The following is a 22545-nucleotide window of genomic DNA, read 5'->3' as shown; positions in this document are numbered from 1 at the left end:
GGTTTGTGTATTACTAAACAGGATTACAGGCGGTCCTCGGGTTACACCGGTCCGACTTTTGCCATTTGGTGGCTATGTACGCACACCCATATGTAATGATTGAACTACTTCATCTTTAGTTTAGAACAGGGGTGGGCGAAGTTTTTGACCCACATTGATTTAAAAGAATTGATGGGGGGGGGCAGACTATATATATAAATTTAAATAAATTAAATACATTTATTTATAAATTTATAAATACATTTATTATTTATAAATAAATTTATTTATAAATTTATAAATAAATTTATTTATAAATAAATTTATTTATAAATAAATTTATTATAATTATTATTAATTCATTTTCTACCGCTTTTCCTAGTGGAGGTGCTGGAGCCTATCCCAGAGGCGGGGTACACCCTGGACTGGTGGCCAGCCAATCACAGGGCACATACAGACAAACAACCATTCACACTCACCTTCATACCTATGGACAATTTGGAGTCGCCAATTAACCTAGCATGTTTTTGGAATGTGGGAGGAAACCGGAGTACCCGGAGAAAACCCACGCATGCACGCGGAGAACATGCAAACTCCACACAGATGGCCGAGGGTGGAATTGAACCCCGGTCTCCTAGCTGTGAGGTCTGCGCATTAACCACTCGACCGCCGTGCAGCCTTTTTTCAGGAGCACTTTGTAAACAACAGACCACATCAAATAACGAAATTGCTAATACTTTGGAAAGAACGGGCGGGCCGTATTCAAACACTTAGCAGGCCGGATGTGGCCCCTGGGCCATAGTTTGCCCACCCCTGGTTTAGAACAACGCACTTATGGTCTTAGCCGTTCAACTGTGACATTTATCATGAAGGATTAAGATAATGTCATTGACCGTGTAAAAGGATCTGCTCCTATGAAAGCGACAGTGATAAAAGCAACTAAAGCAATGTCGTGGCCATATTGTTTAGATGGAAAGGTTGCTTGTGCTCTGGCGAGAATAGCATAATCAACACAGCATCAGCATCCCTTACATCCATGCTGGAAGTGATCCTGCACCCTCTACCTCAGCAGACTTCGCTTCTACGTCCCTCCCGCGATAAATCACAGGGATAAAAGATATTTAGTGTTTTTATTACTGTATTTGATGTCCTTCATGTGTTCTGTGTGAGCGACTCAGGAGTTCAGTTTCGATACAGATGTGAGAACGGACCTTGGACCACCTGTATGTAAATCATCACCATTGATTTCCGTGAAACTGAAAATCTTTTTCCTCTCAATAAGTCATATTATGTGCTTCATAACCACCTTGACACCTCATATGCCTTCATATTATTTTTCAGCAGAATACACTTACATAATATCAAAATGTGAATATGAATGTTTATCTTTGTCTGCAATCATTTGCATTGATATGCAGACCACAATCTTCCTCCCCCTCCCCAGGTCTGTGCTCTAAAGAGGGCCTTTCTCGTTCCCTGTATGGCCTTGGTGTTTGATCTTGTCATGACTGGATTTCACGTTGGCTGACCTTGGGAAGGTAAATGCACAAAAAAGTACTTAAATTACTCTGACCACAGGAAAACTGGGGGAGTTCAGGAAGTCTGCTTGAAAACCTTGAAACGGGCTGAACTCCTTTATGGTTTAGGTCTTGTTCACATGGAAACCAAACCAAAATCAACAAAGGTTTCTCTTTAATCTGAAAGGGTTCTTCAGTTCTATGGTTTTAAGGTGTGGAGTGAGACAATCTTTGGGGGAGACATGTAAGGACATTGTAGTAAGGAAGCAATAAATTTACAATGTGTTTTGTAGGTGTGGAGTGAGACAATCCTTGGGGGAGACATGTAAGGACATTGTAGTAAGGAAGCAATACGTTTACAATAATGTCTTTTTTAGTTGTGGAGTGAGACAATCCTTGGGGGAGACATGTAAGAACATTGTAGTAAGGAAGCAATAAGTTTACAATAATGTCTTTTTTGGTGTGGAGTGAGACTATCCTTGGGGGAGACATGTAAGGACATTGTAGTAAGGAAGCAATAAGTTTACAATCATGTCTTTTTTAGTTGTGGAGTGAGACAATCCTTTGGGGAGACATGTAAGGAAGCAATAAGTTTACAATAATGTCTTTTTTAGTTGTGGAGTGAGACAATCCTTTGGGGAGACATGTAAGGAAGCAATAAGTTTACAATAATGTCTTTTTTTAGTTGTGGAGTGAGACTATCCTTGGGGGAGACATGTAAGGACATTGTAGTAAGGAAGCAATAAGTTTACAATAATGTCTTTTAGGTGTGGAGTGAGACAATCCTTGGGGGAGACATGTAACGACATTGTAGTAAGGAAGCAATAAGTTTACAATAATGTCTTTTTTAGGTGTGGAGTGAGACAATCCTTGGGGGACAGATATCACTCCATAGACTGCTTACTGACTAGACTACTTAAGTTTCACAATTTTAGGTGTGGAGTGAGATCATCTTTGGGTTTATCTTTTGCGTACAGACTATGCTACTTAAATTCTACATTTTTTTGCTGTGGTGTGAGATTACAACAGGTCGCCTGCAAAGATTGTCTTACGCCGCAACTAAAACTTTAGGTGTGGAGTGATGCAGTCTTTGGGGGAAGAGATGTTGCAGCATTGTTGCAAGAAGACTATTAAGAAGCCTATTTGGATTAGAAGTGAAAACTGTCTCACTCCACTTTAAAATTGAATTTAAAGACTTGGACTGACCAAAGATTGTCTCATTCAACAAGGAAAGTAGTCATTAGTCACCAGGGACTAATTGTTATGCAGAATGGTCGTTGACCCAGGCAGGGGGGCACACCCACCAGGGAGACCTTGAATTTTAGAATTGGAGAATCTATTTGGACGGAAGGTTAAACATCTTCAATGACACCAAAACTTCTTCTGGTCCAATTAATGAAGAAGTCCTAACTCCAAATAATTCATTTGCATCACGTAAGCCTGCAGTGTTGTCAACACCAGAGCGTATAGAGAGGTTGGCTCTGTGACATCATTTTACCAAAGTAGTGTATCTGTAATACCTGCCCCATCAAGACAGCAGACACCCATGCGTAGTCCCTATTGTCCCTCAACCTGCACGTCTACGACCCTGTCATCTTGTCCTCCTCACCCCCTTTCTCCCCGACTCATTACTCTCAGACTATCTGCCACCATCCCCCCCAACCTGTTATCTCATTCTGCCTCCTTCCCTGCAGCTTTCTCCTGACGATGTCAAGCTCGGCCGCGTGGTGAGTAATTCTCCTCATGATCCTCCTGACCTTTTACTGCACCTGAAGGAAAGAAGGGTATTTGGGCCTCACCGGTGTAACTCCTCATCGCCTGTGACGGCTGCTGGCAGTTCAGCCGGGACCTGAACTGGGAAGGAGGAGTCTCGGGGGTGTGTGTGTGTTGGGGATGTATAGAGGTTGCGGGGGTTGCTTTTAAGGGCACCGAGAGTGTCATGGCTGACCCCCCCCCCCCTCCCCAGGTGGCTTACAGGCTGACAGAACTGCTATTTGTTGCCTGATACACGGATGAGGAAGGTGTCAGGGGGAGGGGGCATTACCGCGGCACGACCTGCCCTCTTGGCCTCTCAATGCACTCCACTTTTATCAACAGCCGCCATCCTAACATTGAACAACATGTGACATAGTATATCACAGCCATGTTGTTCACAAGTGTCAGAGTAGCTGTGCCGTTGAGAGATGTTCCATGAGATCAGGTTCTGACTTCCCAGCCATTTTTTTGAAATCCAACCTCCTCAGTAACGGCCATTTTGAACTATTGACTGCTTTTTCAAGGCACACAGAATATTGTGCTTTAATGTTATACAAACATGTCTAAAGAAAGATTAGACTCATCTTTCATCAGAATTTTAGTAATCCGCAGTAGAACATGAGTTTCAGGGAAATATCGGTTCCCAACAAAAAAGGAAAAAAAACAGAAAACAGGGAGAAAAATTTTGGAAAATTTATGAAAAATGATCTAATACCAGCACAAATAAGAATTAATTGAATGCCAAATAAGCCCCTCTACCTGGCCACATGCAAAACTTTAAATTATTAATATTTATTCCAAATTATTTTAATTATTTGTCCAAATTACTGTTTACGCTGTACATTGCTGTACGCTATCTATCTATCTATCTATCTATCTATCTATCTATCTATCTATCTATCTATCTATCTATCTATCTATCTATCTATCCATCTATCCATCTATCCATCTATCCATCTATCTTATTATATAAACATGTCTAAAGAAATATTAGACTCATCTTTCATCAGAAATTTAGTAATCCGCAGTAGAACATAAGTTTCAGGGAAATATCGGTTCCCAACAAAAAAGGGAAAAAAACAGAAAACAGGGAAAAAAATACATTTCAAATACATTTTCAATAAAAGCAACATTCATCAGCGATGTGCGGTCAGGTAGGCAGGTGAGGCAGTACCTCTTTATGAAAAATTATATAATTATAATACCAGCACAAATAAGAATGAATTGAATGCAAAACAAGCGCTTCTACCTTCCCACACACACACGGAAAACTTTAAATTCTTATTATTTATTCAAAATTATTTAAATTATTTGTACAAATTACTGTTTACGCTGTACATTGTAGTTCATATTTGATGTCATCTATTTATTCTCCACATTATTATTATTATTATTTAATATTATATGGGAGCTTTCAACTACATTTCGTTGGCAATTTCACAGCTGTGTTATTGTGCAATGACAATAAAGGAAGTCTATATATATATATATATATATATATATATATATATATATATATATATATATAATAAAATAAATTTATAAATAAATTGGTATGCTTGGTGTGTGTGTGTGTGTGTGTATATATATATATATATATATATATATATATATATATATATACAGTGAAGAAAATAAGTATTTGAACACCCTGCTATTTTGCTATTTCTCCCACTTAGAAATCATGGAGGGGTCTGAAATTTTCATCGTAGGTGCATGTCCACTGTGAGAGAGATAAACTAAAAAGAAAAATCCAGAAATCACAATGCATGATTTTTTAACAATTTATTTGTGTGATACAGCTGCAAATAAGTATTTGAACACCTGTGTATCATCTAGAATTCTGACCCTGAAAGACCTGTTAGTCTGCCCATTAGAAGTCCACCTGCACTCCATGTATCATCCTGAATCAGATGCACCTGTTTGAGGTCGTTAGCTGCATAAAGACACCTGTCCACCCCATACAATCAGTAAGACTTTAACTTGTAACATGGCGAAGACCAAAGAGCTGTCCAAAGACACCAGAGACAAAATTGTACACCTCCACAAGGCTGGAAAGGGCTACGGAGCAATTACCAAGCAGCTTGGTGAAAAAAGGTCCACTGTTGGAGCTATCATTAGAAAATGGAAGAAGCTAAACATGACGGTCAATCTCAATCGGAGTGGAGCCCCATGCAAGATATCACCTCGTGGGGTCTCAATGATTCTAAGAAAGGTGAGGAATCAGCCCAGAACTACACGACAGGACTTGGTCAATGACCTGAAAAGAGCTGGGACCACCGTTTCCAAGGTTACTGTAGGTAATACACTAAGACGTCATGATGTGAAATCATGCATGGCACGAAAGGTTCCCCTGCTTAAACCAGCACATGTCAAGGCCCGTCTTAAGTTTGCATATGACCATTTGGATGATACAGAGGAGTCATGGGAGAAAGTTTTATGGTCAGATGAGACCAAAATAGAACTTTTTGGTCATAATTCCAATAAGCGTGTTTGGAGGAAGAAGAATGAAGAGTACAATCCGAAGAACACCATCCCTACTGTGAAGCATGGGGGTGGTAGCATCATGCTTTGGGGGTGTTTTTCTGCACATGGGACAGGACGAGTGCACTGCATTAAAGAGAGGATGACTGGGGCCGTGTATTGTGAGATTTTGGGGAACAACCTCCTTCCCTCTGTCAGAGCATTGAAGATGGGTCGTGGCTGGGTCTTCCAACACGACAACGACCCGAAGCACACAGCCAGGAAAACCAAGGAGTGGCTCCGTAAGAAGCATATCAAGGTTCTAGCATGGCCCAGCCAGTCTCCAGACCTGAACCCAATCGAAAATCTTTGGAGGGAGCTCAAACTCCGTGTTTCTCAGCGACAGCCCAGAAACCTGACTGATCTAGAGAAGATCTGTGTGGAGGAGTGGGCCAAGATCCCTCCTGCAGTGTGTGCAAACCTGGTGAAAAACTACAGGAAACGTTTGACCTCTGTAATAGCAAACAAAGGCTACTGTACCAAATACTAACATTCATTTTCTCAGGTGTTCAAATACTTATTTGCAGCTGTATCACACAAATAAATTGTTAAAAAATCATGCATTGTGATTTCTGGATTTTTCTTTTTAGTTTATCTCTCTCACAGTGGACATGCACCTACGATGAAAATTTCAGACCCCTCCATGATTTCTAAGTGGGAGAAATAGCAAAATAGCAGGGTGTTCAAATACTTATTTTCTTCACTGTATATCAAGCATACCAATTTATGCTTGATGCGAAGTATTAATCTCCAGCTGTCACTGCCTCCGTACGACAGCTTTACAGTTTCCCTTTAGTATTCTGTTTTAGACATCACTACATACAACTTAGCATAAGCAACCCTTCGTGCGTACGCAACCTTTTATAAATGAGAATCTGAAAGGGTTGGCGTGACACCGCTGACAAGTGACAGCCCCCTTTTCTTTCATTTGATTTATTTTTTATTTATTTAAGTTGTACAAACGTTAGGAGTCCTACTTTTCCACACGTCTCCGTCGGTGCTTTGTAGAGATTTTTAATTGACATTACACAGAACAATGGAGCAAGCTGAGGGACAGAAATGGGTCAGGAATGTTTTATCCGGTTTCGTTTTTGACAACACTTTCATTGCTTTTTATATTTATATAAAAGGAATATATATAAATATATATATATATATATATATATATATATATATATATATATATATATATATATATATATATATATATATATATATATATATATATATATATATATATATATATATATATATGGCTGTTCCTTAGATGAAGTGCTTGCTGTCTTTAAGCTTGACGTCATAACATAAAACCATTTTACAGTGAAAAGAAAACTGGGTGAAACTGTCAAATCTATGCATTCATGCATGCAGTTGAACATAAATCACCAGAAATACAGATCAAGAAAATTAAATACTGCCTTTTTTAATCAGTTACATTTACCAGATATGAAGGCGGAACAATCTACCCAGTAGTATTCCGTAATAATAAAAAAAAGTATGAATAATCATGAATATATACATGATTGATGTTCAAGGACTATATTCATTGAGAATCTTCTACGTGATGTGTGTGTGTGTGTGTGTGTGTCCTTGAAAGTCTTCTGATGATAAATAGATAGGAAATGGAAGAAGAAACGTGGAAGCAATTAATTATAAATGTGAATATTGGTAAGAGGCTAAGCTCATTCAATTATTTTTCTGGAAGTTACTTTTATCCAGATGATTTTCTTCCATTAACTTGTCCATCTTTGCTGCGTGTTATGAATAAACGTGACCAGTCATACCCGTCTACATTTGCCAAGATATGGGGCGTTAACAGGTATGGCATCAGTACCCCGCCGCCATAAGTCATTGCACGTTCACACCGTGCGTAATTAGCCGCAACAGCAGTGATGAAAGCGCAGCTAATGACCTCATGTCCAAATGTCAACAAGCAGTGAACACACCGCCATCTTCATGCAGCATCGCATACAAGTATAATCTGTCTCTCCTTCCTCGTCTTTCTCACTTCCTATCCAACCTCCCAGTCTCTTTGTTCGCCATCCTAATCCCTTCTGCTCCGTGCTGACCTGGCAGAAAGGAAGCGCTAATAAAAGGTTAGCGGGGTCACCATACCCACATACCTATGGGGGACTAGAGGAGAAGAGGTCATTCACTCCAAGGAGACAAACTCTTTCACTCGTACATGTCAAATGTTCAACAAAGGTCAACAGTTCACTGCCTTTGAGCTGACATTTGGTAGTTCTGGGGTCAAAGTTCAACACAAGAATTCAGCTTCGGTGCAGGGTTGAAGATGTTCATTGTCGAAAATGTTGGATATCAGAGATGTTCATTTTCGGAGATATTTATGGTCAGAGATGTTCATATAGATGCTTATGGTCAGTGATGCTGTTTGGAATGGAATATTTGTTTTAGACAAGGCACAGCAATGTGCTTATCTACCAGAGTGTGGTAAATATTCCATTCCTAACAATTTTCAACCTTAGATGTTCAATGTCAGATAATCATACATGTTCATAGTCATAGATGCTTATGGTCAGTGATGCTGTTAGGAATGGAATATTTGTTTTAGACAAGGCACAGCAATGTGCTTATCGACCAGAGTGTGGTAAATATTACATTCCTAACAATTTTCAACCTTAGATGTTCAATGTCAGATAATGATACATGTTCATAGTCATAGATGCTTATGGTCAGCGATGCTGTTAGGAATGGAATATTTGCCACTCTGTGTGCTTATCTACCAGAGTGTGGTAAATATTCAATTCCTAACAATTTTCAACCTTAGATGTTCAATGTCAGATAAGCTCATGGTCATATATGTTCATAGCCATAGATGCTTATGGTCAGTGATGCTGTTAGGAATGGAATATTTGTTTTAGAAAAAGGCACAGCAATGTGCTTATCTACCAGAGCGTGGTAAATATTCCATTCCTAACAATTTTCAAACTTAGATGTTCAATGTCAGATAAGCTCATGGTCATATATGTTCATAGCCATAGATGCTTATGGTCAGCGATGCTGATAGGAATGGAATATTTGTTTTAGACAAGGCACAGCAATGTGCTTATCTACCAGAGTGTGGTAAATATTCCATTCCAAACAATTTTCAACCTTAGATGTTCAATGTCAAGCGATGTTAGGAATGGAATATTTGCCACTCTGTTTTAGACAAGGCATAGCAATGTGCTTAACTACCACAGAGGGGCAAAGATGTTCATTGTCAGATAAGGTCATATATACCACACCACAGTGTGGTAAGTATTCCATTCCTAACAATGTTCAACACCAGAGATGTTCGTTGTCAGATAAGGTCATATATGTTCATAGTAATTGATGCTGTTAGGAATGGAATATTTTCCACTCTGTTTTAGACAAGGCACAGCAATGTGTTTAACTACCACAGTGGGGCAAATATTCCATGCCTAACAATGTTCAACGCCAGAGATGTTCATAGTCATGGATGCTGTTAGGAATGGAATATTTCCCAGTCTGTACAGCAATGTGGTTTATAACCACACAGTGGCAAATATTACATGCTTAACAATGTTCAACATCAGGGACGTTCAAAGTCAGAGATGCTTAAGGTCAGAGATTCATACATTTTCACGGTCAGAGATAATCCATGTCGAAGATGTTCAATGTCAGAGATGTTTATGGTCAGAGATTCCACTCTCTATTCATTTGTATGCAGCGGCAGCAACAAGTAAATGATTTAGGAACATTTATATAGTATAAGTATTATATAATATATGGACAAATGTGAATAATAGTGATTCATGAAGTGGATGCCATTGACAGTATATCAATATACAAGACCTAATTTTAAAAATATTTTCAATTCTTCCTAAATGTACTGGCTTCACTCATTTAAACAAACATGTATAACGTAGAGAGGAGCTAAAGCAGAGAGAGTCCAGGATGACCTCAACAGACAGGTGATCTCAATGGAAAGGTGAGAATTCAAAGGGTTTATGCTGCCATCTGCAGGTGCAACGTGGAAAAGCAGAAAGAAAAAAATGTAAGGGTTACTGCTGAGGTGTGCTTGTCAACTCTAGTCTGTGGTAGTTTGCTGGTGGAAAAACAACAATTTTCTCCATTTTTCTGGGAATGCCCCATTATTTATTAACGTACCTGTTGACAGGTCTGAAAGCATGAGTGAAGAATTTCTGTACAAACTCAGTCAACAAATTTCAGTCCCGGTAATAAAAATCTGGTGTAAAAGGGGCAATAGCTTTTTCTATGGGGGCTTACCACCAGCAACTGGTGTAAATACACCAGTAATTGATACACCTATAAAAAATATCAATTTTTCACACATGACCCACTCCACATATTACTAACACACTCTTCCTCTCCCCTGCAGTAATAGCAACAAGAAAACCAAACATGTCTGTATGGACCAGGTACTGGAGGTGGACACACAGCTTTGAAGGTACAGCAGAAAGTCCGACCCTGTTCCTCGTTCTTTCACCTCACGCTGGAACTCAGGACATCTGTGGAGGAAAAACACTTGTCAGAATGAGCGTGAGGTAACAATAGAAAATGAAAAAACAGGATGTGGAAACTAACAGAGAGAATTATTTGGGATATTTTGCCAAACTGTAAAACAATTATGAATGTATCTAAATCTATTTACATATTTTGGTCCATGCATGTTTATTAATTAACTTTTCACACTTTACGATGTTTTCCAAGTGCAAGTGCGCCAAAGAAAAGGAAAGCTGATACCGTGGGGGTGAACATGAACAAAGTGGGTGTCAAATTTTAACCTGATTGCTCGATGCTAGCGATTGTTCTAATAATTTCTGCTGCACACCGCAAAAAAAGTTCTTCTGTACGTTTGTTTATTTATCTGGTCGTAACCGTTGGCCTTTGTTGGACAGCAATGGCTCACCGCAGCTATTGGATTATGCAGGGATTTTAAACTGGGATTAGGCCATCGGGGCTGCATGTGTGAGCCTTTACATGGCTGGGATGTGTGAGGGTGTGTGTGCGCCACAGCGTTCGGCCATGGTCGTTAGCAAAGACCTTCAAGCATGAACTTCTTTTGCTTCACACTGGTAAGATCCATCTTCTTGACTATGAAGCACATACGTAAATAATGGAATTATTGCTGCACAGACGAGCCGCGACTCAGAGGAAACTGTTGATGTGACTGCTGTTGACGTTGTAGCGTTTGTACCGTGGTACCTCGGTGTTCGTACGCCTCTGTTTTCGTATTATTGCCTCGATTTTCGGTACGCTGTCTTGGTTATCAACTAGTCCGCTTGCTCACTTTAGTGCCCAAAACAAAGCATCCATGTGTTAGTGACTCAAGGTCCATGAAGAGTAGGTAATAGGTTCTTTCAGAGTTAGACACTATAGACAGATCTTGACAAGGGATGCGGGCTTTTATGTTTGTCGCCAAGTTTCTTCACTTTATTTTTATTTTTTTAAAGGGCACTCATGGGTGTCCGATTACTCGCTCAATATAGTGACAAAACCAAGAACCCGATGCCTGTGCGGGCCGCTACAAATAAATAAATGTACGGCAAACACTGTGATTTAATTACTGGGTGTAGTTGAGGTGATGAGTTGAATGTGTTTTAACTTCTTGCCTTTTCACCCAGGATGGCTCCACAGAGAGCATATATGAACCTCCCAACAGTCCATCAGTGAAGGATGTGCTACCCAAGCACCAGGGTAGTCCTCTTCTTAGACGTCGACCTCAATGGACTTGCTCAGAGACTAACATTACTGATGTAAGTTGATGATGATTTATTATAGAAATCAGAAGTAATACACTGCTATTGGACAGCATGAGTATATTTATGAGTATCATAAAGGACCAAGAACTTGAAGGTGGGATTGTCCATTTTTCCATTGTGAGGGGGGCATCCAACAGATATTATAAAAGTGCCATTTTGTCCTGGCCGATCTCTGAGGAGACACAGGTAGTCCCTTTCGCCTCCTGTAATCCCGTGCCCACATTGACTGCGTGTGCCAAGCATGCACGTATATAGCATGCGTACGCTGATGCTGGTGCACGTGCAAGGGCATGTGTCAAGGCACGTGAGCGACCGTGACACCATTTTTTTTTTTTCATCTTTGCCGATCCAGCTGCATCTAATATCTATATTGGGAACTAAAAATACCACTTTGAGGTCTTTTATGTGATGATTTAATTGCGGCCGGGCGAGGTGAAGGCAACACGCAGGTGAACGTGGGCCGGATCAGAGCCGCTTTAATCTGCTTTATAATCTTTATAAACCCTGGCTCGGCACTATTTCACACAATTAAGAAATCACAACAAGTTACTAACTAAGATAGATTATGTTGGGAATTTCTTATTTGTTCCAGATCCAACCGCATTCAGTGAATTTTCCACAAAGTAGGATTCAATATTAATAAATGGCATATATTCATAGTAATGGCATAGAAAAACCTGTTTACTATCTTCTAAATATGTTGTTTTTTTTAAATATTATTAAAGACATGTAAACATGTTTCCATTCCTATTACCAATATTGTGTACAGAATCAGAAAAAATAAGCCATTTAAGTTTGCCTAATAAGGGAGTAGAATCGGTAACGGATTATCATTGTTATAGTCTGGTTGTTCAAGCATGGTGCTTGTCTCACCAGACTACTACTGACACCTAGTGACCAATGTAGGATACTACATTCAAATGTCTTAATGGCTTAAACTGTATTTCTTAACATAGTCATTTTTATGCTTTGCATAAATGTGCATATTTAGACTAATACCGTATTAGTATTAGTATAAGACGCACTTTTTTTTCATAGGTTGGCTGTTCCTGCGACTTATACTCCAGAGCGACTTATAAATGTTTGTTACATAAACACTGGACACCTTTTGTGTTCATGTTTATTTTTTGTGTAGCTGAATAAGCATTGTGTTAGCATATCTTACACCTATTCAGCCTGTTCTCTATTCTTTTATTCATGTTAGAACTTGCCTTCCAAGAGGACGTAATGTCTGTTTTGGTCAAGTAGTTTAGATAAATTACCCACAAAAAATGCGACTTATACTCCAGTGCGACTTATGTATGTTTTTTTTCCTTATCTAAGTATGCATTTTTGGTATTGTGCGACTCATACTCCGGAGCGACTTATAGTCCAGAAAATACAGTAATCGACTGAAAAAAGAATCGCTACCGTCCAAATACCGTATTTTCCGGACTATATGTCGCACTTTTTTTCCTTGGTTGGCTGTTCCTGCGACTTATACTCCAGAGCAACTTATAAATGAAAAAAGTGTTTATGTTACATAAACACTGGACACCTTTTCTGTTCATGTTTATTTTTTGTGTAGCTGAATAACCATTGTGTTAGCACAGGGGTGCTCATTAAGTCGATCGCGATTTACCGGTCGATCGCGGAGGTGGTACTGGTCCATCGCTGGTCGATCGCGGCGTGACATTAAAAAATATCATCCCAGCATCAATGCCGTCACTTGATTGATATACAGGGCAGCCATTCAGATGACAACTGAATGTTGCCCTTCGGGCGACCAATCAAATCAAACAACGTCTCTAAGTGCAGCAGAACTTACGATGTCAGCCTATCATCCATCCCCGTTACTTGATTGACATACAGGACAACCAATCAGATGACAACTGAATTTTGACCTTTAGGTCACCGCTCATGCGTAAACAACGATGCAAAGTGCTAAGCTAGTCAGCGAATTGCGAGATTTTAAGCCCTCGCTAAAGTTTATGGTCACTAAAATGAGTGAAGGAGCTGGACCAAGTAAAAAGGCAAAAACTGGACCAAGTAAAAAGGCAAAAAACATATCACTTCCATACGGATATGGAATATTATACGGATATTATGATACGGATATTATCCATGACTGATAAACATTTGGAAGTGTGCTTGAGGCTGGCTATCAGCAGCTACTGTCCGGACTATGCATCCCTGGCTGGTTCAATTCAGTGCAAGTCATCAAAGTAAACTCAGGTAATTACAAAAAATTTCAATAGTTAATTATGTGTGTTTTGCAATATTGGCTCATTTGGTTATGTAAGGTACATCAACATACATTGTACGTACAAATAATCCTCAATACATTTGAAAATAAATAGATGTTTTGCATTTTTGTAGTGGGTAGATCATTTTGACTCGGTCATTTTAAAAGTAGCTCGCATGCTGAAAAAGTGTGAGCACCCCTGTGTTAGCATATCTTACACCTATTCAGCCTGTTCTCTATTCTTTTATTCATGTTAGAACTTGCCTTCCAAGAGGACGTAATGTCTGTTTTGGTCAAGTAGTTAAAATAAATTACCTGCAAAAAATGCGACTTATACTACAGTGCGACTTATGTATGTTTTTTTTCCTACCTAATTATGCATTTTTGGCCTTGTGCGAGTAATAGTCCAGAAAATACAGTAATCGACTGAAAAAAGAATCGTTACCATCCAAATACCGTATTTTCTGGACTATAAATCACACTTTTTTCCTTAGGTTGGCTGTTCCTGCGACTTATACTCCAGATCGACTTATAAATGAAAAAAGTGTTTATGTTACATAAACACTGGACACCTTTTCTGTTCATGTTTATTTTTTGTGTAGCTGAATAACCATTGTGTTAGCATATCTTACACCTATTCAGCCTGTTTTCTATTCCTTTATTGTTGGAACTTAAAAATGTCTGTTTTGGTCAAGTAGTTTGTAAAATAAATTACCCGCAAAAAATGTGACTTATACTACAGTGCGACTTATTTATGTTTTTTTTCTACCTAAGTATGCATTTTTGGCCTTGTGTGACTTATACTCCGGAGCGACTTATAGTCCAGAAAATATGGTAATAGGTTATAATCAATCAGGAAACAGCGATCATTCGTTAATGCAGTGATGGCGTGATGTTCGGACCGAACCTTGACTGTGCTGGATATTTAACGTAAAAACACTGGACTCATATTTGTGATACCACAGAGTGGTAAAAGTGGAGACGACAAAGAAGAACAGATGCCTTCAACAGCAGGAAGGCTAAAGTCTTTACACACTTGGCTGCAAGCAAAAAACGGACATCGGAATGTTCCCGGAAAAGGAAAGAACCAGTCTGCTAGGAGTGAGTATATTCGCAGTATATTCCGACTACCGTTGTACCGTAACAGTATCACTGGAAGAATCCATCTAATGTACTAATGACAGACTTGACAGACGTGTTAAGCACCAGCCAACCGGTGTTGACCTGCATCGGCCTTGGCAAGAGGACAGAGAGGAAGTCCTCTCCAAGTGACGAGCAGACACAAAGTCAACAAGAAGTCAAAAGCCAACATGAAGACGTAACAAAGGACAACGTTTGGACCCCGATCGACTGTTCTCGACCTTGGGCGCCCTTCCACCACACTTGCCGCCAGCCCGGTCGTGACTTGTGGGTCTGCACTGGCAACTTGTTGCCTCCTCGGGCAACAGAATGGGATCGTTTCGAGAGTTTGATTCGAGAACTGGACAGAAAAGAATCTCATCTTTCTTCTAGCGAAATGACCGACCAAACCACAGAAGTCAAAGTAAGGTTTCTCGACTGCATATGTACAAAATGGAGTACTTGTGGTATTTATGATGTGGACGTCAGAATAAGGTACATTATCAGGCTGAAATAATCCACTGATAATCTCCCTTTTTACACAACAGTTGACCAAATCTGGAACATCGGGCACCCCCACGGAGTTGACCCCAGTCATGAAACTCCAATATGATACAGGATCTTCGGTACGTGAACATCACCCAGGAATGGAGGTCCTTCAAACTTTACCGTCTTACAGTGTGTTTGGGTGTTTACAGCTGAAACCCAATGGGCTTCCTCCCAAACTGGGACAGAAGGAGGACGTACCAGAAGCTGAACCAACGCCCACTGAGATGCCAGTCGACCAAAAAGTAGCAGCTGTCTTATACTTTGATGGGGTTTTTTCTGTTTTTTTTGGGGGGGGGGGGGGGGGGGGGGGGGGGGGGTACAGTAATTAATGTTTGACACAATGGGATGATTTAAAAAAAAATTTGTGGAGCTAAAGACCTCCCTCAGGGTCACTTTTCCTCTGTAATTTGTGTGGTTAGCGCGCAGACCTCACAGCTAGGAGGACCAGGGTTCAATTCCACCCTCGGCCATCTCTGTGTGGAGTTTGCATGTTCTCCCCCGTGCATGCGTGGGTTTTCTCCGGGTACTCTCCGGGTTCCTCCCACATTCCAAAAACATGCTAGGTTAATTAGCGACTCCAAATTGTCCATAGGTATGAATGTGAGTGTGAATGGTTGTTTGTCTATTTGTGCCCTGTGATTGGCTGGCGACCAGTCTCTTGCCCGAAGACAGCTGGGATAGGCTCCAGCAACCCCTGTGACCCTCGTGAGGAAAAGCGGCAGAAAATGAATGAATGAATCGGATTTGAACGGGAATCTGGGATCGTTGGCTCCTGACCATTTCATAGGTGTGGTCATGGCGTAGGCCTCAGAGTCCGAGAGCCATGTCAGCCTAGAGGAGATGAATAGCGATTTACACAACTTGAAATGTATGGAGTACTTTGTACTTTAGTACCCCACTGGGATCCACTGAATTCATTCAAAAGGCTCAGAAAACGGAATTCATTTCCAGAAGGTCCATCCGCTGAGAGGTTATGTTCATAGTGTCTAAAATGAACCTATGAGTCAACAAACTGCATTATTGTGGATGATGGGGATTAAACTCGGCGCACACCTCTTAGGTCTTTGCTAAATAAAGCCACCCAACTCTTACAGGATTAAGTATTCGTCCTCCACATCCCAACATACGCTCGGACGCCGTTTCATCATCTTTATGTGGTGACAACTCGATGCTTCATGTGAGACATGACTCCGTGTGTTTTGTTTTTTTTTCATCGCAGGATATCGACGACAAATCAACAGAAGCAGAAGAGAAGCGAGAGTTTGGTGTCAGGAAGAAAGTCGTGAAAGGACACAAGCTGTCCAGCACATCGCTGGAAAGCCTCTACAGCCTCAACAGCAGACAGAGCTCCTCAAGTAACGGCCTTGTTTCATTCATTCATTTTCTACCGCTTATCCTCACGAGGGTCGCGGGGGGTGCTGGAGCCTATCACAGCTGGGGTACACTCTGGACCGGTCGCCAGCCAATCACAGGGCACATATAGACAAACAACCATTCACACTCACATTCATACCTATGGACAATTTGGAGTCGCCAATTAACCAGTGGCTAACAGTCTAAAAATAAAGAATTCATTTCAAGAAATGCTGCAAATGTTTCACAGACAGTATGAATGGCCTGCAAGAAAATACGTGTCACAAACTACACAATTCCACAACTTCACAGAGTGAACGATGATAGTGCAATATTTCCTTTACTATATCATGATATGGTATCATAATTTTTGGACTATTAATATTAATATATTTTGTGGCCGTATTCAACCACAAAACAGTAATTCATTCATTTTCTACTGCTTATTCTGACGAAGGTCACGGGCGGGATTGCTGGAGCCTATCCCAGCTGTCTTCGGGCGAGAGGCGGGGTGCACCCTGGACTGGCGGCCAGCCAATCACAGGGCACATATAGACAAACAACCATTCACACTCACATTCATACCTATGGACAATTTGGAGTCGCTAATTAACCTAGCATGTTTTTGGAATGTGGGAGGAAACCGGAGTACCCGGAGAAAACCCACGCATGCGCGGGGAGAACACGCAAATTCCACACAGAGATGGCAGAGGGTGGGGAAAGACAAAATAAGAAGCCAAAAAGTTACCACTTCCACACAAAATAGGAGAACTCATTCATTCATTTTCTACCGCTTATCCTCACGAGGGTCGCGGGAGTACCCGGAGAAAACCCAGGCCGAGGGTGGGATTGAACTCAGGTCTCCTTGCTGCGAGGTCTGCGCGCTAACCACTCGACCGCCGTGCAGCCCCGTTCGCACAACAAACACAGAAAACCCCAGTATTGATCCCCCGTCCCTCGTCTTGATGCGCCAAAAACGCTGACGTCTTTAACTGTTGTGTGTCGTTGGCCAGGCGGCGTCACCAGCGGGTCGTTCTGTTCCAGTAACCGAGACAGTCTGAGGCTAGAGGACGAGGTCTTGTCCACGAGGCAGTTCTGTGGGCGAGCGAGGGTCCATACGGAGTTTGTGCCAAGTCCGTATGACACCGAATCCCTCCAACTTAAGGTAAACAAGTATTGTCAGAACGGTCATTGGTAAATAAGAACTCATGGGTATTTTGTAGAATAGCCTGGGGGTCCCAGGTTGGGTGGCGGGGGGGGGGGGCTACTTATAAAATTTGGCAGGTCTTTATTCATGCATGAACGATTCTGCCAGTTACTGGTACAGATGCAATAATTCATATTGTCAGGTACTCAATAATACTTCTACTTGGGGGTGGGGGGGTCCCTCGGTGGGGAGCCTGACGGAAAACAACACAAAATCCCCGACATGCAGTAATCCCAAAAAAGCAAAAATAAATGGGTGAGGGATTACTCTTGTTGTTGTTGTTGTTCAGGTTGGAGACATGATTGACATCATCCACAAGCCCCCCATGGGAATTTGGACCGGAATGTTGAACAACAAAATCGGCAACTTCAAGTTCATCTACGTGGATTTAACAGAGGCGGGCCCCGAGACGCACAAGGAGGCGCAGAACCCCGTTTCAAGACAGAGATCTACATCCACCGTCCGTGAAGTGTTGAAGCGCCTCAGCTTGGAGGTACCCCCCCGACATCATGGACTTCTTACGCCAGATTGTTACCCAGCGTGAGCATGAGACGTTCCGCATCGGCTTTGCAGGAATATTCAACGTCTCTTCAGCAGAACGGTTACCAGACGGTGGACGACTTGATGAGGTTGAGGGAGCAACACCTGACGAAGATGAACGTCTCCGACCCAGAACACAGGCGTCACCTGCTGGCCGCCGTCGAGTCCTTGCGACAACTCTGCTGTGAGTAACGCTTGTGTAAAGCCTGACTGCGACGTACGATTCTCGGTTGAAACGTTCAGCCCAGTTGGGGGGCCTCCGATGCATGGGGATTTTTCACCTAGTGGACCCCACCTCAACCCCAAAGTCGGGGGGTGGATACGACTGGTTGGTGTAGTGAGCGTCTGAGAATCAGACAACAGCCCAAAACCGTCATACTACCACCACCATATTTTACTGTTGCTATGATGTAACGGGACACACACCTGCTAAAAAGTTAACTACTATAATCATTATTCTTCTTCTGATTATTACTACTACTAGTAGTAGTAGTAGTAGTAGGCTAGTATTAGCCTGCTTATTGGCTTGTTTATTAGCATACTTTTGCCCTATTGTATAAAATTTGTCAGAGACTTTATTTTGTAAAAAAAAAAACAAAAAAAAAAAACAATAAAAAATAAAATTAAAAAAATCAAATTATTTAGGGGGTCTTAAGAACATTTAGGCATTTTTTAAAAATAAGCTTGCTTATTAGCCTGCTTTTGCCCTATTATATAAGATTTGTCAGATATTTTTTTGTAAAAAAAAATCAATAAAAAATAAAAAAATCAACAGTGATCAATTATATAATGATAATTATTATATTATTAATTAGCCTATTATTACTATCATCATTATTCTTCTTCTGATTATTAGGCTAGTATTAGCCTGCTTATTGGCTTGCTATTAGCCTGCTTTTGCCCTATTTTATGAAATTTGTCAGAGACTTTTTTTGTTAAAAAATAAATAAATTTAAAAAAAATCAATAAAAAATATCAAATTATTTATTTATTATTTACATTTTGGGATTTTTTTTTAAATAAGCTTGCTTATTAGCCTGCTTTTGCCCTATTTTATGAAATTTGTCAGATACTTTTTTTGTTAAAAAAATAAATAAATTTAAAAAAATCAATAAAAAATATGAAATTATTTATTTATTATTTACATTTTAGGGATTTAAAAAAAAAATAAGCTTTCTTATTAGCCTGCTTTTGCCCTATTTTATGAAATTTGTCAGATACTTTTTTTGTTAAAAAAATAAATAAATTTAAAAAAAATCAATAAAAAATATGAAATTATTTATTATTTATTTATTATTTACATTTTAGGGATTTTTAAAAAAAATAAGCTTTCTTATTAGCCTGCTTTTGCCCTATTATATGACATTTGTCAGATATTTTTTAGTTAAAAAAATCAATAGTGATCAATTATACAATAATAATTATTATATTATTAATTAGCCTATTATTATTACTGTCATCATTATTCTTTTTCTGATTATTACTACTACTAATACTAATACTAGTAGCCTACTACTAGTAGTAGTAGTAGGCTAGTATTAGTCTGCTTATTGGCTTGCTTATTAGCCTGCCTATTATATCAAATTTGGCAGAGATTTTTTTTGTAAGAAAATTTAAAAAAATAAAAAATCAATAAAAAATATCACATTTTAGGGGCACCTAAAGCCCCCCCTAAAATAGGCTTAATGACGCCACTGGGCGAGACACAACCAAAGAATGCAACACACTCCTCTTCTCTCCTCAGCTAATTGTCACTTGGAGAAGGAGTCCAATGAAGAGGCCGAGACCCCCTCCCCCTCCCCCACCCCCGGTGAAAACATGAAGGCAGACATGATGAACTGCCCTCGAGACTCGGGCTGCCACCAGCCATCTGACAACGAGGTCACAGACCATCTTTCTCCTGGACACCTTCAACCTGCTGAGATGACGGCTTCATGACGCGATGTGGCGGATGACTTTTTCAACTTAAACAACGCTCATGTTGAGCTTTGACTATTCTGACTATATTAGACCCCCCAGCCCCCTCGCCGCCGCCCCACCCCCCAGCTTTTGGCAAAAGTCATTGATACGGACATAAAAATGGCCGTTTTTGCCACAAGGCTCACACCTCCAGGTTCTCCTGCTAGATTGAGGTTCTCCCCTCGAATTTCAGCTCAACAGTTGCAATAAAAGTGACTGTTGGAATTATTAATATGAAATGTATAGGTATAATATATAGCCACTAATTAATAATAATAATAAAAAGATGTCACGGTGTAGCCTTTAGCCTGGTCGTCAGGCCTGCAGGCTAAATCATCCTCATCCTCATCCTCATTTTAGCATCTCCTAGCACACAACTATGGTGCGTTCAAGGACCACAGAACAAACTGTAGACATAAACATGTCAAAAACTTTTGGGCTATTTTACCTGTGTTATCGCATATTTATGAATTATTACCGACTTATGGTAAATGAAATGTGTTTTCTGTGAAAAAGGAAAAATATTTTCAGAGAAAACAAATAATTTACCCAAAAATCTTAATGAAATAATAAATGTTGGCTTCCATTCAAAGCAAATGAATCCAATTGCAACAATGGAGTTTATGGAAAATGAAAACGAAAACATGAGCTTTTTTCGAGGATTTCTGCTGCTTTTCTGGTCTTTTGATCCTTGGATGCATGCTAGAATTCCAGGGGGCGGAGCTACCTGTGCACACCTGATTGCACTCAGCAACCAGGCCTTTATAAGCCGTGTGGGTTTGATTCCTTTGTCTTCACCGTGGTTGTTACCTGTGTGTGTGTCATTGTGATAATTAGTACTGTTCCGTTTTTTTCGCTTGTATTGTATTTACCTCGTACCCGTGCTATTTTGGTTATCTGCCCCCCCACCCATGCAAAAGAACCTGCGCAAGTCTCCTCATGATTTATTTTTATTATTTCAAATGCTTTATATTGTCATATTTCAACGCTGCTACTTATATTGGTTTATATTGTCATATTTCAACGCTGCTGCTAAAATGACATTTTATTCTCCTAAAATTGGGATCTTTTCATCTGCCCCCCCAACCCACCCATGCAAAAGAACCTGCAAAAGTCTTTTAATGATTTATTTTTATTATTTAAAATGCAATTCTTTATCGCCATTCTGAATGGAAAGTATGCAAAAGAAGTCAAAAAATGGTGGGAACTTCGCTCTTTGCTCTTTTTCTCCCATTTTTCCTTCTTTTTTTAATTTTCATTTTCCAAATATTTCAACTTGCTTCTTAAATAAAATCTTTGTCAATTTTATTTTCGGATTATCATGACTTTATTTCCATAATATTTTGACTTTATGTCCAACTTTTTCCCCCAACCAAATTTTCTAAAATTTACAACTTTATTTTGTTTATTTTGTCATATTTGTTTATATTGTCACATTTCAATGCTGCTACTAAAATTACATTTTATTCTCCTAAAATTGGGATCTTATTATCTGCCCCCCCCCCCACCGATGCAAAAGAACCTAATAATATACCCCAATTTTCATACTAGCTTGGCATTATTGCCATAATATTATAACATTTTCATTAACATTTTATTTTTAGAATATTATGACTTTATTTCCATAATATTTTGACTTTATGTCCAATTTTTCCCCCAGTCAATTTTTCCAAAATGTACAACTTTATTTTGTTTTTTTTTGTTTCTCATATTACAACTTTTTAAAATGTCATATTTCAATGCTGCTACTAAAATGACATTATTTTAGTTTATTCTCCTAAAATTGGGACCTGTTTTTTCTCTTAATATTTTGCTTTTATGACCATAAAATGACAGATTTTTTTTCCATTTCTGCTGTTTGTTTTTAAATTTTCCAACTATTTCAACTTTTTTTCTTGTAAATGATATTTATGTAATATTATACCCCGATTCTCATAATAGTTTGGCATACTTGCCGTAATATTATAACATTTTCATTAACATTTTATTTTCAGAATATCATGACTTTATTTCCATAATATTTTGACTTTATGCCCAACTTTTTCCCCAACCAAATTTTCCAAATTGTAC

The 22545-nt window shown here is 39.6% G+C and overlaps 1 protein-coding gene across 11 annotated transcripts in view; it reads left to right on the top strand.

The window, feature by feature from the left end:
- Positions 1–22512, top strand: part of samsn1b (SAM domain, SH3 domain and nuclear localisation signals 1b) — a 37340-nt gene extending 14828 nt beyond the window's left edge. For 9 of the 11 annotated variants that reach the window (XM_058086975.1, XM_058086974.1, XM_058086981.1 and 6 more), the window contains 14 exons: positions 1424–1517; positions 3191–3223; positions 10141–10306; positions 10473–10527; positions 11387–11518; positions 14714–14849; positions 14933–15291; positions 15416–15493; positions 15566–15658; positions 16636–16771; positions 17783–17934; positions 18266–18469; positions 18550–18700; positions 20261–22512. In XM_058086975.1, the coding sequence (XP_057942958.1) occupies positions 10164–10306; positions 10473–10527; positions 11387–11518; positions 14714–14849; positions 14933–15291; positions 15416–15493; positions 15566–15658; positions 16636–16771; positions 17783–17934; positions 18266–18469; positions 18550–18700; positions 20261–20454 (1833 nt within the window). In that variant the 5' untranslated portion in view covers positions 1424–1517; positions 3191–3223; positions 10141–10163 and the 3' untranslated portion in view covers positions 20455–22512. Of the gene's footprint in view, positions 1–1423; positions 1518–3190; positions 3224–10140; positions 10307–10472; positions 10528–10744; positions 10838–11386; positions 11519–14713; positions 14850–14932; positions 15292–15415; positions 15494–15565; positions 15659–16635; positions 16772–17782; positions 17935–18265; positions 18470–18549; positions 18701–20260 lie in introns of those variants that run through there. The other 2 variants (XM_058086983.1, XM_058086982.1) reach the window with 2 other exon arrangements.
- Positions 22513–22545: the final 33 nt, after the last annotated feature.

Source organism: Doryrhamphus excisus, chromosome 11, assembly GCF_030265055.1.
Source record: "Doryrhamphus excisus isolate RoL2022-K1 chromosome 11, RoL_Dexc_1.0, whole genome shotgun sequence".
Lineage (NCBI taxonomy): Eukaryota > Metazoa > Chordata > Actinopteri > Syngnathiformes > Syngnathidae > Doryrhamphus > Doryrhamphus excisus.
Note: the sequence above shows the minus strand (reverse complement) of the source record. Positions and strands in the feature narration are given on the sequence as shown.